Source organism: Gobius niger (assembly GCF_951799975.1).
Source record: "Gobius niger genome assembly, chromosome: 8".
NCBI lineage: Eukaryota > Metazoa > Chordata > Actinopteri > Gobiiformes > Gobiidae > Gobius > Gobius niger.
In genome coordinates this window covers 14,337,018-14,354,944 of record NC_136859.1, presented here as the reverse complement: position 1 = coordinate 14,354,944, position 17,927 = coordinate 14,337,018, and the positions used below count along the sequence as shown (strand labels likewise).

The 17,927-nt window shown below is 41.1% G+C and overlaps 1 protein-coding gene across 1 annotated transcript in view; it reads left to right on the top strand.

Annotated features, from left to right (window-relative positions):
• The window catches only part of galnt1 (UDP-N-acetyl-alpha-D-galactosamine:polypeptide N-acetylgalactosaminyltransferase 1), a 66,683-nt gene that overhangs the window by 34,831 nt on the left and 13,925 nt on the right, over positions 1 to 17,927 (top strand). The window contains exons 3-8 of the mRNA XM_079562315.1: positions 6,620 to 6,759; positions 8,399 to 8,567; positions 12,118 to 12,284; positions 15,166 to 15,293; positions 15,490 to 15,569; positions 15,969 to 16,139. Coding sequence (XP_079418441.1) covers positions 6,621 to 6,759; positions 8,399 to 8,567; positions 12,118 to 12,284; positions 15,166 to 15,293; positions 15,490 to 15,569; positions 15,969 to 16,139 — 854 coding nt within the window. The 5' untranslated portion in view covers position 6,620. The remainder of the gene's footprint in view (positions 1 to 6,619; positions 6,760 to 8,398; positions 8,568 to 12,117; positions 12,285 to 15,165; positions 15,294 to 15,489; positions 15,570 to 15,968; positions 16,140 to 17,927) is intronic.

Genomic DNA, 17,927 nt, shown 5'->3' with positions numbered 1-17,927 from the left:
AAACTCACATAAAGTGATCTGTTCATTCCATCTTGTGCATTACATATTATGTTAGATCAGATATTCAACTGCCTTTCATAAACTAAAATACAAACACTTGGCCACACCAGCAACGGCTATTTTATTTTAATTGGGTGATCCAATCATGATTGATTTCTGTCCCACCTTTGATTAGTTGACGTTAGCATTAGCATACTGTTGTTAGCTGCGGTATTTTGCACAGCGGTTTAAAATGTGTTTTGGGAGGTTAAAACCAAATTAAATTCTCCAGATTCTTAGCTTCAAAGTAACATGCAGCATGTCCATATTCACTGAGATTTGGCTGGTGAAAGTTGTGTTTTTAAAACGGTGAGAGCCAAAATTGGTTCAGTATCAGACATTTGGGATCAATACCTGCTGCGCTTCCCATTTCTTCTTTGTTTAAAACCACGACAGTCAGAGCAGAGGTAGTTAAGTAATAAACTGTTCACTTCTGCCCCAAATCATTTCTTCCTCTCCCATTACCGCCTAAAAATCCCGATTGTTCACGTGACGTGTGCTCTGATGTGAATCAGAATAGACAGCCGTAGAACACATTGTCCTGATTGCGACTCTTACTTCCACATTGATGTCAAGAATTTCAGACCTCGTTCTGTCCTCCTCCACATGGAGTAAGAGAGCCATGGCTTCTTCAACCTTTCCTCCCATTTTTTCCCCCTAATATTAGCCCACGTCCCGTTCCGCTCGAGTGAAGAGCCATTACAACAGTTGAGAAAATCACTCCTCCCATCAGCGTCGTCTTGGAAACGATTGAGCCCATCGAGCCAACATGACCCAAGGACAGACACGCCAGAGCGTCTGCAGTTATCTCATACACGGAGGCTTCCAACATCTACAGCTTTTTACATGCCGCTTTATGACGGAACAAGTCATTTGGAAGGAAGTCAGCCTCACAGAGAACTGGCTTATCGGGAAATTAACACACCAAATGTGGAAGTAATAAATGAAACTGTCCTTCCACCGTAACTGTGTGCTGCTGATTATAAAAACACGCTAGAAACTTCCAAATGATTCAGAGTGTAAAAACCCCTGTCAAGATAATGGTTGACGGTAATGTTCAAAATGAGCCACGTGAGCTGCACAATAGCCCACTGTGGATAGACCAATATTTGATCATTTAGAAAATCTTAGAAAAACATAACACAGTGTAATGTGTTTTAGTGTCAGTGCTTATGAGATAAGTTCTTGGGGGGCTGCAGGAAAATTATATACACCCAAACTTAATGGAAAATAACTACCCAGAAAAATCTCTATTCAACAAAGGCAAAATGTGCACAACACGCAAAGACGCAAAACCTGACCTAGTTTTTCTCTGATTTGACATTTTATTTCCTCACCAGAAATAGGCTTTGGATATGACATAGGAAGAGATGAAAATCCATAGCTTTAGGCGTGCAGTCATACTGTACACAAGGGCCATGAGTCCCAGTTCTATCCTTGGAATAGGGAATTGCCGCTTAATTTAATCATTAACTTTACAATACCTGCATTATTTAATCAACTTGAAAACCTGTCATGTCCACTTCAATAGTTATAGTGAGTCTTTTTCTGACAGAAGGCACAAAAGGACCACTTACAGTCTGGTTGGAATACAAATTAATCCCCCTTCTATACTGTCTCGAAATATTGACTAACAGTAATAACTCCCAAGAATTCCCATTTGGGAGGGGCCGGAAATGTCACTGGTAAATTTGGTCGTTGTGAAGCTTCAGTGAGGTTTTGTGAGAAAAACTGCTTGTGCAATCGCTGAATAAGAAAAAAAAAAAGAGGGATTAGACGGATGAAGAAAGACACACGGGAGGATGTGAAGGGGGAAATTGTGTCCTAGGAGCGCTGTTGTGATGGCAACCACTCCTGAAAAGACGACAACATTAGAGAGAGAGAGAAAGAGAGAGAGAGAAGAGAGCGAGAGGGGGAGAAGCAGAAAGTACCGGGGGGATGGGGCAGCAGTCAGTGAAAAGCCCCAAATGGAGTTATATAAACGAGATGGGGAACGTGATATGTTAATGGATTAGACACGAGAGGTAGACACAGGACTGTACATGTGCGGGACGTCATCGCGCCTTGGAGACTTCAGAGAAAATAGGGCCATGCATAAAACAAACTTGACACATGAGCAGGGCCTGGGGCTGCGGAGGAAAGACCATGGGTGTCCTCTGCTATGCCTGATTAGAAATATAGCGCAACCTGTGTGTTTTTTTTTATATATATGTATGTGTGTGTGCAAAGCCTGTGAAAGTGTAAAGCCTTCCCGCCCACCGCTCCTAGCACAGCTGTCAGCTTCTTTTACGCGGCGCTGAGTTAATAGCGTCGGGTGAAACCAGCTGACATCTCCCTGACAGGGTTTTGACACGACTTTGTGCGCTAGAATAAACGCATGCGATGGATCAGGTCTCTCCCGTCTTCAGTTTCTGCATATTTTGCCCCGGCTGCCTGTGTGCGCGCTCAGAATGGGTCGAAAAAAGAAAAAAAAAAAGGGGGGGAGAGATTTCTTCTTCTTTTGCACCGGCGCGGTTGTATCATGTTGCTCCATAGAGGTCATACAAGGTCCTCTCCAAAATCTGCTCCGGGGAGAGGGTGAAGTAAGGGATAAGTGGGTGTACCGCCGGACTGCAGGCTCCCCGCCAGTCCGGGAATTTGTGGAATTTTTTGAGAGGAGTCATCTAAACAGTGGGACAGGCGAGCTGATAACTGCGCTGAGGATATCCGCGATGTGTGAATGGAATTAGGTGAATCATGGCTTTAAGGTTTCATGTCACAATGGGTTTTTTGTTTTATTTACTTTAGTAGTTCAAGAGTGAGTAAAATGAAACAGCCTCAATGTCTAAGAAGTTTACTTACGATCAGCACATCGGCCTTTTGACACTTTGATACAATCGAGACAGTGAATGTTCCAGTCTGGCTATGCTTTCACACGTCATACTGACAACTAAGATGGATCGTAAGATGGAAATCAAATAAATACACTGTCTGACCAAAAATAAATAGCTGCCACCTGGATTTAACAAACTGTTATGATCTGGAGTTGCTGCAGTTGGTCCGGTCTAGGTTCAAAGAATGAGATCAGCTGACGACCTGAACATCCTGAATGACCAGGTTATTTCATTCATGGACTTCTTCTTCCCTGATGGCATGTTCCAAGATGACAATGCCAGGATTCATGGGGGCTCACATTGTGAAAGAGTGGTTCAGGGAGCATGAGGTATCATTTTCGCAAATGGATTGGCCTGTACAATGTGTACAAAGTGCTGGAGAAAGTGCTATGCTGTGGTCACACTACCCCATCATCGATACAAAATCTTAGGGGTCAGGCACTATAAGAGAAATGCATTACAAAAGCATTAAAAGTCAAAAAATGAATTATGCCAAAGTTAAAGGCCCTGTACCTGATTTTTTGATAACAATTAATGAAAAAGGAAGCCAGAAAATGTAAATGTTAGCTGTGGTTCAAACTCATTCCTAACTTTTTTAACATATTTGTGGCATACCAATTCTTAACAGGGACGAGTTTATCGGTACATTTCACAACTTGCAGGGTCACTTTTTAGGGTCACAGAAATGCTACAAAACTAGCCTGTAAGTTCCTAAAATTGATTCTAAATTATATGGAGAGGCACATTGTTTTTCCCACAAATGCCTGAGTTTACATACTAAAGGAGGACAAAGCAAATTTCATTCCATTACGAGAACAAAAATACAGCACCTTTAAGGCCTTAAAACTAAAAAGAATTTAAAAGTATTGAATTTGATTCAAATTGACATTAAATCTAGAGACAGAACCCCAACAGTTACATCGCTCAACTATTTTTACTGCATCCATTTGTCAAAAACAGCGGTCTACATCAAAATTCAGCTGAAATTCTGACTGGAATTTTACACAATCTTTTGCTGAAAAGTTTCCCATTGTGTCCAATTTAGTTTTGAATATCACAATTTCCCCTCATTCTTCTGTTTGATCGAATGAACAAAATGCATTTTACATTCGTGGCATTAAACATATCGTATTTAGGTATTAAAGCAGTACTATGTAACTTGTTTACCTTAATAAATCCTTTTCGTAGTCCCGTAGTAATACAAGTGTTAATGGGATGATTGGTGTCTCAGGCCAGAAAACCTTGCTTGCAACTTCCCTGCACCGGGTCGGAGGCCCGAATACACACTAATGGAATCACGAAGAAGAAGCTAACAGGCTAACGGGCAAAGCTAACTGCGGGCTAGCACCACTTAAACAGTATTTACTGCCAAGCTTGAGTGAAAAAATTATCTCCATTGTGTAATTGGATGTACAATATCCCTCTCTCCCTTTGTCTTTTCTGTCAGTGTAGTATTTACTCTTACAGACGATTAATGAGTAAAAAAACGCAACATGCTACGACACCTGCAATGGCGCTTATGGCCTCTAGGGCATGAGTCACTTAGTTCTGCTTTAAAATGGCACTTAAAAGCTTTTACTTGGACTTGCTCCCACCTGTATAAATCCTGAACGATTTTAATATAGTAAACAATAAATATATACAAACGAAAAGCAAAAGCATATACAATTGGCTGTTTATATTTTAAGTAAATTTAGTATTTTATGTAAGGAACAGAGTTTGGAAAATCATGAATAAAACTAAATATTTGCACGTTCTTAAGGTACCATGCATTTATGTTTAGGCTGTGTTTGAAAGCAATGTGTGAATCTCAGCCAGATGGAAGACCTATGATAAGTTTATTGTGTCACCTAAAATTGCTATAATGTGACGAAATATTGTGCAGCCCGATTGTACATCAGAATACAACGCGTTTGACATCTGTGAGATCGTATTATCGCCATCCCCCAAGGAGAAAAACAAGCGGTGGCACAAAGTGAAAAGAAAAGCATATTCAATCGACTGTGCACATTTGAAACATGTCCTGGAACAGCAACATTTGAGAAAAGACTTCATACATAAAACCCAGTGTTGTTCTCAGAGGATGATATTACCTTCATTTTGGCTAATCCTGCTGTGGTACTTTGAAATTCGTTTTAAAATTCAACCCAGCCCTGCTTGAACGATACATATTAAAGACCAAAAGGAAGTGAAACAATAAGGCACTTGTTTGGCTTGAGGCTACTCAAGATCACATGACAGAGGGATTTACAGAGCCATTGCAGGATTTGTTTAGAGGACTCTTTCGTATGCGCAGGGTTAAATATTGGTTTAGTAAACACCTCAAGATGTGTATTTTTAGGCTTGAAAAGTTACTTCTCACTTTTTTTTAGTCTTATGCCCTCTTTACATGTATGCTCTTGTCTCTTGCACTCTTATTTAGCAATTTCATATCGGAAGTCGACACTGGTGGTGGCTTCTGTGGATTAGAGTTAGTCACCAGACTACTATTACACACTGTATGTACCCAGCAAATTAGCCTGGTGGGCTGATGTCCTCTGTGAATATTGCACACACTGCAGAACACATGTCTAAGTCATACTCATGCTCTTCATTGTGCTGGGACCTGTGCAGTAATCCCTATTCATTAAGAGTGGATTACTCTCTCATGAAAGAGAAAAAACACTGTGTAATATCAATATATCAGTGTCAGTGATAGATGAGAGGGGCAGACACAGTGAGTCACAGTTAGCATTGACAGTAAAAACTATGTATCGTACAACTCATGAAAGCATTGGCAAATAACAGTCATTGAGAAGACTATCTATATTCCTGTGCTGTGAGTGCACTTTGAGTGGTCTGGCTCTTATCAAGTGGAATTTCGAGATGCTGCTGCTCGTCTCCCCCCCTCTGCCGTACGTAGCAAAGCGAAGCTAAACTAACCAAAGCTAAGCTAGCTCTACACAAACACCTTTTTTTTTCTTTTCTCCCAGGGACTTGAGACAAATCACCATGGCCAAATTAATTTTCTCCTTCTGCTTGTTGCTGCAACCTGAGGGATCACTGATGCAAAGAGTCAGCCCAGGAGGAGAGAGAGAGAGGGGAGAGCAGGGAAGAATTTTAATGTGCGTGTGTCTGTCTCCTGCTGCCTGCCAAAGAAAAGCAATTACTATCACAGCTCCGGTCTCTGTGTGCTGTGTGGCTGCGAGTACCTACAGCCGCCTCACTGCATCGCGGCACACAGGGATGTACCTGTACGCGCACCCCAATGTTGGATAGCACACTGCAGGCTGTTATCAAACCTGACGATGTTTACCTTCAGCTTTTCTCCGACACAAACAGCCTTTTAAATGACGACATTAAGAATATTACACTTAACCACACTCCTTCACGTCTTCAGTAATCGTTAAACAACATCGCTCAGCTCCTGTCAGCTGGAGGTGACCATTTGGAAAACGGCTGATAAGCAGGCGGTAGATAAGGGGCTGGGAGTCAGACGGACTGGCGGAAAGACAGATTGGGGTGTTGAGAAGATACTCAAGCGTTAAGCGCAGGGAGTGCGGCAGCTGATGGAGTAATGAGGAAGGCAGGGAAATGTGAGATGAAACTGAGCGATCTCCCTCCTGAGCTTTGGGAGCTGTGAGTTTCTCCCGCGGAGGCTCAACATCAGTCCTCAGCTGTTGCATTTCTCTTTTCATCTCATCATGTCTGTCTGCTCCTCTTTGCAGCATGCGGAGGTTCGCCTACTGTAAGGTGGTTCTGGCCACTTCTTTGGTGTGGGTGATGCTGGACATGTTTATCCTCCTCTACTTCAGCGAGTGCAACAAGTGCGACGACAAGAAGGAGCGGGGCCTGCCTGGGAGAGACGGTGAGAGCACAGCCACTGGTCACAGAAAGTCACTATTAGGCCTTCAGATGTCTTCAGTAATACTTTTCCCAGTACCTATGCTACATCTTTTCATTGTTGTAGAATAATCAAATAGATATTGTTCATAGATTTAATGAATGCCTGTTTTTTTCCGGTGCAAGTTCTCAATTCACATGTTTTTTGGTTCCAGTATCATCTTAACTTTATAGCAGTGCTGTCAATCAAATTAATGTTTTTTATCGGATAATAAACTCTTGTGAAATTCAAAACTTGCGGTTAATAATTATATCCATTATTAATTACTGGGCCGACATAAAACACTCTAATTGAAAGCTTTTGCTCACAGTTCTATGGGAAAAGCCCAACAGCTTTTAACGGGGATCTCCAACCAGCAGCTCGCCAGCCTTTTCTTGGTCGCTCGCCCACGGCTTTCAACATTTCTACACCAGCTTGATACATTTTATTTGAGTGCTGAACATTTTGAACAGAATCTGCAAACTTTTAGGTATAAAGTAAAGAATAAGGACACAATTAAAGTAATTTTCATTGAAATAGTTTAATTTGACAAGCCTTTTTGGTGCATAAGTAGTATCTCATCATGTTAAAAAGGTCGGAGACCCCTGGCTTACAATACAGTGTGTAGTTAAAACACATATATGATGATTAATTCTCGTTTATACTATGGTGAATACTCAATTCTGATTGGCTAACTGGTGTGCTTTAAAACTGTATAACGCACAGTTAGTCCGGCAACAGTTAAATCATGTTCTATACCTTTTTTCTTAAGTGGTGACATCACAGCTGTACTTTCGGGTCCGTAGATGTGCGAGAAACTACAAAAACTCTTTAATACCACAATCAATATTTCTGAAACTCAACAGAGAGTTACCGAACATACTTATTTACCAGGCCCATTAGCCAAAAATACTGTACCTACTGCTATAAAAGTAATATTATATATATTATTATATTATATTTACCAAAATCCCTACATCCGTGTTAGCGGAGAAAAATGCTAACGGCGCGGCAGCTACGCTAACCCCAGAAGTACCGACTTTAGTAAATAATACTGGTCAAGCAGTAGGTGCATTTTTGGCTAATGAGTCTGAGAAATAAGTAGGTTCAGTAACTCTCCGCTGAGTTTCAGTTTTATTGATTGTTTTTTTTAAGAGTTTTTTATGTTTTTTTCTCGCATATTTGCCGGTCTGCTATGACCCGGAAGTCGTGAGGTCACACTAAACAAACGTATATCACTACACTGCAGCTGTTTCCATAGTAACAACTTACATTTGAGCTTTTAGGTAAAACACCTTAAACAAAAAAATAACTCTTGCCCCGGACTTAAAAAAAAAAAACATTGAACAGTTTCTGTTTGTGTGACCATGGTATAAGCGGATTAAACAACTCTGAACCGTGCGTTATACAGTTTTAATGCACTTCTCGCCTCCATCGTCGTGCATTAAAACTGTATATTGCACGGCTCCTCATTCTTTATTCCTTACTTAATGCACTCATTTTTTTTTTTTTGCTTAATCGTGAGTTAGAGCTCTAACTTTGACAGCCCTACTTCATAATTTACCTTTCAACAGCTGCCAGCCCGTAAGTCATAATAAAACGATATTGTTTTATCGATGTGCAGATGCCCTGGTCAAACCGCGGGACGGCCCGGGAGAGGGGGGCAAGCCTGTGGTCATCCCGAAAGAGAACCAGGAGAAGATGAAAGAAATGTTCAAAATCAACCAGTTCAACCTCATGGCCTCAGAGATGATCGCCCTCAATCGAACTCTGCCCGACGTGCGCTTAGACGGGTGAGTCTATAATACATTCACTCTGGAAGCTGCTCTTCACAGAGAATATAGACACTCATTCACTTATTTTCCTTGTTTAGCTCCATTTTAACCTTGCTTTTCCACACGTCTGGTTTTGATTGCATACTTTACGACACAGAGGAGCTTATTATCTTCAAACGGACAGCTTCTGCACGGCTGTATCGCACAACATGTCCGCAAGCGTCAGAGAAATGTCAGGTTAGCCCAGACAGGTGCGTCCATCTTACCCATTCATGTCCGCGCCAGAACTCAGCCCGATCAGTAATAATGCCGCTTTTTTGGGGGCGATAAACGCGGAGGCTGACTGACACTGACTGACGGGGGCACACGCACGGCAGACAGGGCCAAAAGAAAGAGGACATTGATCCGTGAAATGGGTTTTAGTCTTTGAGCGAGAGTTGATTACCTGGTGTACTTTCACTCAGCCCTCTGCCCGTCTATCTGCTTTTCCAATTAGGAGATAAGACCGAGTCAATATCGAGCAGGAGCGTGAGGCGCGTGTGTACGTGTGAAGAACAGGCAGGTTCACTGAATAAATTTACAGCGCGGAGCAGAAACCCCGGTGATGATTCATTATTGAGACATATGCAGGCGCTGGGTGGACCTCGCGGGCGGCGCATGAGCACACTTTCCATGACAACGCCTTTCTGAAAACATGACATTTATTGGTTTCTAATGAGACAGATTTGACGCTTGTGTGTGTGTGTGTGTGTGTGTGTGTGTGTGTGTGTGTGTGCGCGCGCCTGTAACTAAACAAGTTGTCTTTGGTAAACAGCCTGCAAAGCATTAACCCGGCGTTTCCATTGCCAGATATTGTTCACCTGTGTGTTTGTCCACAGCTGCATGTTTCTGCTTGTCGAGAAAAGTTAGTTTGGTGGAAAGTGAAATCCAATTTTTTCCATCAGTTGAAAGTCTGGAAAGTGTGTGTCGAGCAAAGGGAGGAGCAGGACGTCAGGGGTTTGAGTGTCTTTACAGTGATTCATGCATTCAAACTTCAAACAGTGCCTGACGCTCAGGGAAAGAGGATGAGGAATTCATCTTTTCAAGACTGTAATAATCTGATTATTCATGATTTATCGATTTTCAAAACCAAAGACTTTCTGTCAGATTTGTGCTGCTTTTGTCCAAATATGGCATAGTCTTATCTTTGGTTGGATTCGACTTGACTTCGTTGTATTAAAAGATTTTGAACAAATTGAATAGAGCAGTTTGAATGTGATTGTCTCAGTGATCGGGCTGGGTACCGTTAAATGATCCCAGTTTAGGTACTACTGGTATAAAAATAAAAGCATCGAAAGCAGGTACCGAACAGAAATAAAAAAAATCTTAATTTTCAAGTTTTGATGCTGTTGGTCATCAGGAATTTAAAGAAAAGAGTGAAAGACAGATTCAAAAAACATTGAAAAAAGAGGAAAAATATATAGTGCAACAAATTGGGGGGAAAATTGGGCTAAATAAATAAATAAATAAAAACTGGAAAATTTTGGGGGGGGGAAATTAATTTGGGGAATTTAGGGAAAAAAATATGAACAATTTTGGGGAAAAAATATTTTTAAAAAAAAGTAGTAGTGGAAAGTGCTTTTTTCTGTCCTTTGGTAGTTAAAGGACATTTCTTGGTTGTTTCTCCTCAAACAAATGATACAAATGCAAAATAAAAATAAAATGGAAGGAAATGGAATAAATCAACATTATTAATCTGTTTTATGGTTCTATATGACAAATAATTTAGTATAGGTATCGACAAACCGAAGTATCGTTAAAGTACCGGTATCAGAAAAAAATGTATTGATACCCAGCCCTACTCAGCGACCACTAAATGAAAACGAACACAACAACAATAGCGTTTTTAACAGCTTTTGGTTAGATGTAACAGGCCACCCACATCTTCAAAGTGTTTTTTAAACAGCACACCTACGGCATTCTCGAAGGGGGGGGCATTATGCAAAATCGACTTGAGCCACTCGCCCATCTTTGAGTAATCTTTGAATCTTCCCTGTGGCTGTTCATAGCAGCGTGGTGGCAGCTCCATAAAAGCTCCTCCACATGCACAGGAAATGCCCAGGGTGACATTGGGGCAGTTGGTAGAGCAGGCCGTCTCGTGATCGGAAAGTCGGGGGTTCGAATCGCAGCTCCCACAGATGCACATTGTCGTTGTGTCCTTGGGCAAGACACTTCACCCTCTTTGGCTCCAGTGTCTGTGTACACTGGCGTATGAATGAGAGTGTGAATGGGTGACTGGTTCCTTGCTGTAAAGCGCTTTGAGCCTGATGAAGGTAGAAAATATTAGTTGCGCTCTATTAGTTGAGACCACTTACCATTTTCTCGCCTCTCGATCTTTTGCTAAGCTTAATCCTCTCATTGCGACGTGAAAACACTTGCATAGCCGCAAGAGCCGAGGGATATATAGTTTTGTTCTTTTTTCTCTTTATTGAAACAGCGGGGCTTATGGTAGCTCGGGCTCGCATGGAGAATCAGGAAGTAAAACTACTGGATATTTAGTTTTAGCTGTTTGAGATCAGTATCACATTTTCTAACCAACAAAGGTGTTTGATATTAATACCAAATACCTGCAAGAAACACAATACGGGTGCAGAACACATCGATCAGGAATCAAGGACAGTTTAGTGTAGACTGTGTGTCTACACTAAACTGTGTGTTATTAGCCTTGGAGAGATTAAATATTGATGAAGAACAATGGCGAAAACAACCTCTAACTCTTACAGTGTTGTGAATTAATACTCACAGATTACACACACTTAAATTACCTGGTTAATGCGAGCTGGGCTAATGAGAAAAAACGGTCTCGTACAGACTTCCACTCCAGCAGTGAGCCCTCCCTAACTACCATCAGTCTTCACACTGACCTAGTTCCTCTGAATTTGAGGATACATGCTTGATTGGCCAATAATTACTCCCTCTTTGTTTCGGCTCGATGTAATTTTTCAGCTGACGAGTAACGATGGGATTAATACAGAGATTGTGGCTAATTGACTCTGGCGGACGTGTAAACTGTGCCATTTACCCCTTCATTTAGTTCGAGTGTCTGCAGCGTTCGTTGATGACCCCATCCAGCCGTCTCTTATGATCACAGAGAGGCCGGACTGTGATGTCTCTGCTGCAGTGGTTTCCCCCCTCTCTCTTCGTCTCTGTCAGATCCCATTTAGCTCCTGTCCAGGCGGAGCACTGCTTCAATTTTTGCTCTAACCTCGATATGGCTCCCTTTTCTTGTCATGCCACCGCTTCCAAGACTGCTACACGCATTGAGTCTTCAACAAGGCACATTTTCAGTCACTATTTTAAACCAAACCTTCAATTCAGATGGGAGTTTATGTTGTGTCTCTTTATTTTTCTTATGGTTTCATGTGACACTATTAAAATAGATACAGATACAACAGAACACAGATTAAAGTATCTGGTAATTCTTTTTCAGTGAAATCTTCTACGAACAGGTCCCTGTAGCATATTACATATCAAAGTGTTTCCCTGTGAGGATAAGCTGACTGAAATGAATACTGCCTTCTCTCTTTAGGTGCAAGAACAAGCTATACCCTGATAACCTCCCTCGCACCAGCGTGGTCATAGTTTTCCACAACGAGGCGTGGAGCACTCTGCTGCGGACGGTGCACTCCGTGATCGACCGCTCTCCGCACACTCTGCTGGAGGAGATCGTGCTGGTCGACGACGCCAGCGAACGAGGTATAACCTGGGGGCGTGGCTATGTGTCATGTGATATATTAAATAAGAGGGCATGGCCGATATGGAGGGGGTTGGCCGATATATTGGCCGATATTTTAAGTAATTTGTTTTATCTTTCAAATAGCCTACAGTTAATATTATATTAAAGGTTTAAATCATAGAAATATATCTATTAGAGGTCGACCATGTGTTTTTTTCTGAGGCCGATACTGTTTTTTTTTGGGGGGGGGGGTTTGATTACACCACTGATATTTTTGGCTAATATCTTTTGAAAATGTCCCGTCTATAATCCTGTGTATGAAGTTTCTAAACGTGTCAGTGTTGAACTGTGACAGCAGGGGGCGCTATATATTCCTGTAGTAGGTCCTTCAGAGGGAGCTTGTTTGAAAGACAAAAATCAGTAGATTCCAAAAGAAAAAACGGTAAGTCTCTATTTCTTATGGTTCCGAAATTATTTTATTTATTAAATTTTATTTATTTCATTTGAATGTGACGTCACAGCAAAAACAACCAATATGGTATGAAAGAAAAGGAGCAGAGGAGAAGAACAAGTCTTAATATATAATATAATAATATATATAATATATAATAATAATATCTGCCCCTTTTGTTACTTCACACTTAAAAAATAAAAAAAAATACAGAACCATCTTATTCATGAACGTTTACAAATGGTCAAAAAGAAACAAACCATTGTATTCATGGTTGTTCAAATCAAATATCCCACATTATTTATGTCCAAGTACTTCATACTTCTTTAACATTGTAGCTTTTATGTGTTTTTTAAGTTTTTTCCATGAACTAATTCCTGTCACTGTAACAGTGAGTTCCATTGCTTTGGAATTTAACCTGGGTTTTTTAAAGATGTCAGGTCCTTTCAGATTATAGTGACTTTCTCTTTTCTCAAACTTTTCTTGGATGTTCACTGGCAATATTTTTTTTATTCGCTTTATACAAAACCTACCTACTATATCCTCAAAATTTGTAACTTACCTTTAATAAATCTAATAATCTAATGTTATGTATTGTTTTCAGAGCCCGTTTTTGTAGAATGAACAGTGGCTGTATATAAGTTTTACAAAACATAAATAAATTATACACATAGGCCTACAACATAAAATACGTAAAATAGGTGAACAAACTGGTGACCAATTTTCACCGCAGTATTTCCCTGCTCCCCTGAGGCCTAGGAAGTTGTGGTAGGGCACATTTGAAAGCCCAGCCCTTGCCAGGGCAGAAAACGGGAAGTCTCTATCACTTTCGATTCCGGAGATATACCCTGCCCATAGCAACTCTATGTGCCCAAATGAGCGGGAGACCTGAAAGACCAGGTTTTTCCATCAATGGATTTCTTCTTCCCTGATGGCACGGGCATATTCCAAGATGACAATCGTAGGATTCATCAGGCCCACATTGTCACAGAGTGGTTCAGGAGCATGAGGCAGCATGAGGCTTTGTGCAGTGGTCACACTCTCCCATCATCAATACAGTATCTTGGTTAAAAAAAATGAATGCAACACTGTTTTTTTTTAGATTGCAGAAGATTATTGAAGCAATGCCACTGCTGTAGCCAAAGCTAAAGGCTGTCCAATGAAATTTCAGAGCATGTGACCTTTGTGGCCACTATTCTTTTGTGGTCAGTCATTGTATTTTATGTAGTATTTCTATATATAAGTAGAAGTAAATGCTTATCTGTTCTGAATATTAAACAAACCATCTCTCATTAGTGGTGTTAGTTATCCTTCTTTAAACATTTCTTCCAAAAGGGTAACATATTGCAGATTACCTTTTTTCAACCTTTGCAATGTTTCCAGATTATGACATTATTAGTGTCAGATCTATGCTTCATTTCGTGAGGTCCCTCCCCTGTGGCTGCCCTGGTCCACTCAAGAGTTAATTCCTGGTTTGGAGCTTGGCCTATTTTTAGAGGCGGGTTCGGGACACTGTAGGATGTGTTGGAACATGCAGCAGTGTCGACATATACAGTATGATGCGGGCGTGCCACTCCAATGTGCAATGCCGTTAATCCCTGTTTGGGAGAGATTACGTCTTTAATTCGCCGGCCGTGCGGATTACACTCTGTTATTACCCTCAATCCCACCCAGCCACTGCCGCCCCGCACCGCCTCACCCGACGGGACCTCTGATAGGCGGAAGGAGAGGGGCAGGTGTGGCTTATGAACTTTGCCTCTGCTTTGGCGATCATCATACTAGTTACATAGTAGTCGACAGTATAATGTGTGTGGTATTGTTGATTAGGTTTTATTTATCAGATTAAACAAGGAGAGAATTTCTGTAAGAATCTGAAGAAATGTGTTCTGCTCATTTGTTGAGATTCCTTTTTTTTATGGGTTTCAAGAGAGAAATAAGAATAGAATAGAAATAATGTTCTGCTTTGAATTCAGATTATTATTATACCGAGCACATTTCTCTCCAGTTTGACATTACCCAAATCTAAAAGCTAAAAAAAAAAAAAAAACAGCACCACAAGAGAAGAAGAAGGAGGAGGAGGAGGAGGAGGAGGAGGAGAAGAAGGAGGAAAGGGAGAAGGAAATGGAGAAGGAGGAGGAGAGGGAAAAGGAGGAGGAGAAGAAGAAGGAAAAGGAGAAGGAGAAGAAGACAAAGACAACAAAGAAGACATGGTGAAAAAAAACGAATCAAAACATAACAGATAATGACATAAACATGACAAAAGAGTGACAAAAAACATTACAATCACTTAGCTTTCAAATGAGGCATTACACTGTTTCTCTCCAGTCACAGCTTTTAGATTTGGCTAACGCCGAACAGGAGAAAAGGGGCTCGGTTCGGGTGGGGAGTGTTGCTCTTGTCTTGTTACTATAATATGAGCGAATGACGGATGCTGAACCTGTCGTGCACAGACTTCCTGAAGCGGCCGTTGGAGCAGTACGTGCGGAGGCTGGAGGTGCCGGTCCGAGTGGTGCGGATGGAGCAGAGGTCTGGGCTGATCCGTGCTCGCCTTAAAGGGGCCTCCATCTCCACGGGACAGGTACGTGTGACCCTTATGTCTTCCTCTGTCCCTGCCTACGTACAGCAGATGTGACCAAAGCAGCATTTCTTTCATTTGTCTTGTTTTGAAAAGAGAAGAAAGTTTCCCTTCTTTATTTTACTGTGTACGCATTATATGTTGGAAATCTGTTCATAAAAATCATAATAAATACTGTATGTTATGTGCGTGCTCTTAGGTCATCACCTTCCTGGACGCTCATTGTGAGTGCACTATAGGGTGGCTGGAGCCGCTGCTGGCCCGCATCAAGCAGGACAAGTAAGACAAGCACACGGCAACACAAACCATAGACTCTAAAAGCACGCTCGCCGTTCCCTGGCATGAAAGAATCACTAAGCGCTTGTTGAGCCTGCAGGGGGCTTGCCCTTGTGTTTATTTGATGCTTAATTACTCATTCTCTGTTTAGTGCTTCCCGTAAGCAGACACTCCCACTGACACACACACACGGCCTCACAGGACACAGGGGCGGGGCGTGACTGATGGTGGATGGGGTGTTAGTGCGGGATGTGCAGCACCTTGCAAATGAGTGCTTGATTGTGAATGATGACCACCACTAGCCTGCATTGACACATTAATAAATAATAGAGAATGCACAAAGGACTCATTTCTTGTTGGGGATAAGGAGGTAACTCTCATCTCGTGATGTGTTTCCTGTAGGAGAACCGTGGTGTGCCCCATCATTGACGTGATCAGCGACGACACGTTCGAGTACATGGCCGGGTCGGACATGACGTACGGGGGATTCAACTGGAAACTCAACTTCCGCTGGTATCCTGTGCCCCAGAGGGAGATGGACCGGCGCAAAGGGGACCGCACGCTGCCTGTCAGGTTAGAGACAGGAGGCTGATATATGTTTGGAGTTTCATTTGTAGCATTATTTATTTTTAACTGATTTATTTGTGTAAGAATTGTATGTGGAAACAACAGATAGACTCATGTATAGGACCTTTTCGTTATGTTATTGCCAATATAGATATTAGCTCAGGTCGTCCATGACACACAAATGACTCTACACTGCAATCTCATTATTGTGCAGCTGCATTAGTTCATGATAAAAGGCAATGTGGGGATTCATTTTTCGAGCAGCTTGTGCAGAAAAGTGAAAGAGACATCAGTAAATTACACACAAAAAATCTCAAAAGAATTACTCAATAGTAAGATACTGAAGACCCTATGCTTTATACTGAATCCGTTATTCATGTATTTAGTTTAACCTCTAAGCACCCACCTGAACCAGGCACATTTCCAAAAAAATTGCAAAAAATGACAAAAAAATGACAAAAAAATGACAAAAAAAAGTATAAAAAAGCCACAAAAAATAAAAATGACAAAAAATGACAAAAAATACAAAAAAACTACAAAAAAACTACTAAAAATGTACTAAAAAGCCACAAAAAATTACAAAAAAATTACAAATGAATAAATAAAAAATTACGAAAAAAAAAAAAAAACATATACAGAAAAAGTATTTAAAAAAGCCACAAAAAATTTAGAAAAAAGCAACCAAAAAATTACGAAATAAATATAAAAAAGCAAAAGCATTTTTTTTAAAAAGCCACAAAACAGTGACAAAAAAGCATTGATGTAAAAAAAAAAAGTAAAAAATACGACAAAAGCTGACGACAACATTTGATCAGTTTTGTAGGACTTAGCTTTCAAGTCAGGCGTTACACTAGCCTATAGCCTGTAAACTCTCCAATCAAAAAGCTTTTAGATTTGATTAATGCCGAACTGGGCATTAAGGCGGGTTTAAGAGGTTAAACAAAGTCCATACCCCTCTGTATAAATGAGGCGCACGTCTTTTTGCACTTCATCCATGAACATCGTGAGCTAAATGGAGAATGGATTGATAGAGTCTGTGCAGGATGTAGCATCAGGTGGAACAGCGAGAGGCTTATTCTTACCCTTCTTCCTATCCATCACGCTCCCTCTGCGCTTGTCTTACAGGCGTATGTTATTATTATTCAAGGTCACAAACTCGATATATCTTATGCAACGCCCCGTGTCGGCGAGTTCTCAGGCAAAATTTCCCTAAGTGTGTCTTGTCAGTGGCCCAAAAAACAAAAATGAGCTGAAACATCAGGGGAGGAAGTACTTCTCACAAATGACATGATTTGCATAAACCTATTTGAGCAGCGCTGAGAGCAATTGTTATGGATCTCACATACAAAGCAGCAAGGGCCAGTTTGAGATATGTGCACTCCGGTATCTTTGTACTTGTGCAGACTAGAAAATTAGGTAGTGTTGATGTCACACTCTCGGGCTGGAGCCAGTATTTCTGTAGTTATTATACCAGGTGTATTATAATAATTGGAAGGAAGACGGCGGCTCAGGTTTGGGGTGTGATCTTTGGGCGTCAACCTCTCGAACTGCACGATTTTGGAAAATATATCTAATTTATGCTTTGCTCATTTTAAACCCATCCAGGAAAATTGACATTTGACAGAAGACTGAACTCTTGCATTTTAGAAGAGAAGTCTAAACTCCAGGGTTGTGTCAGTGTTATAGTATGTGTATAGGACTCCATTAAGTCAGGATAATTTGCTGTTTGAATAGTTTACAGCCTAGATAACTAGCTTTGTATTAAACCCAAAGGCACACTGCGTAACATTTGGA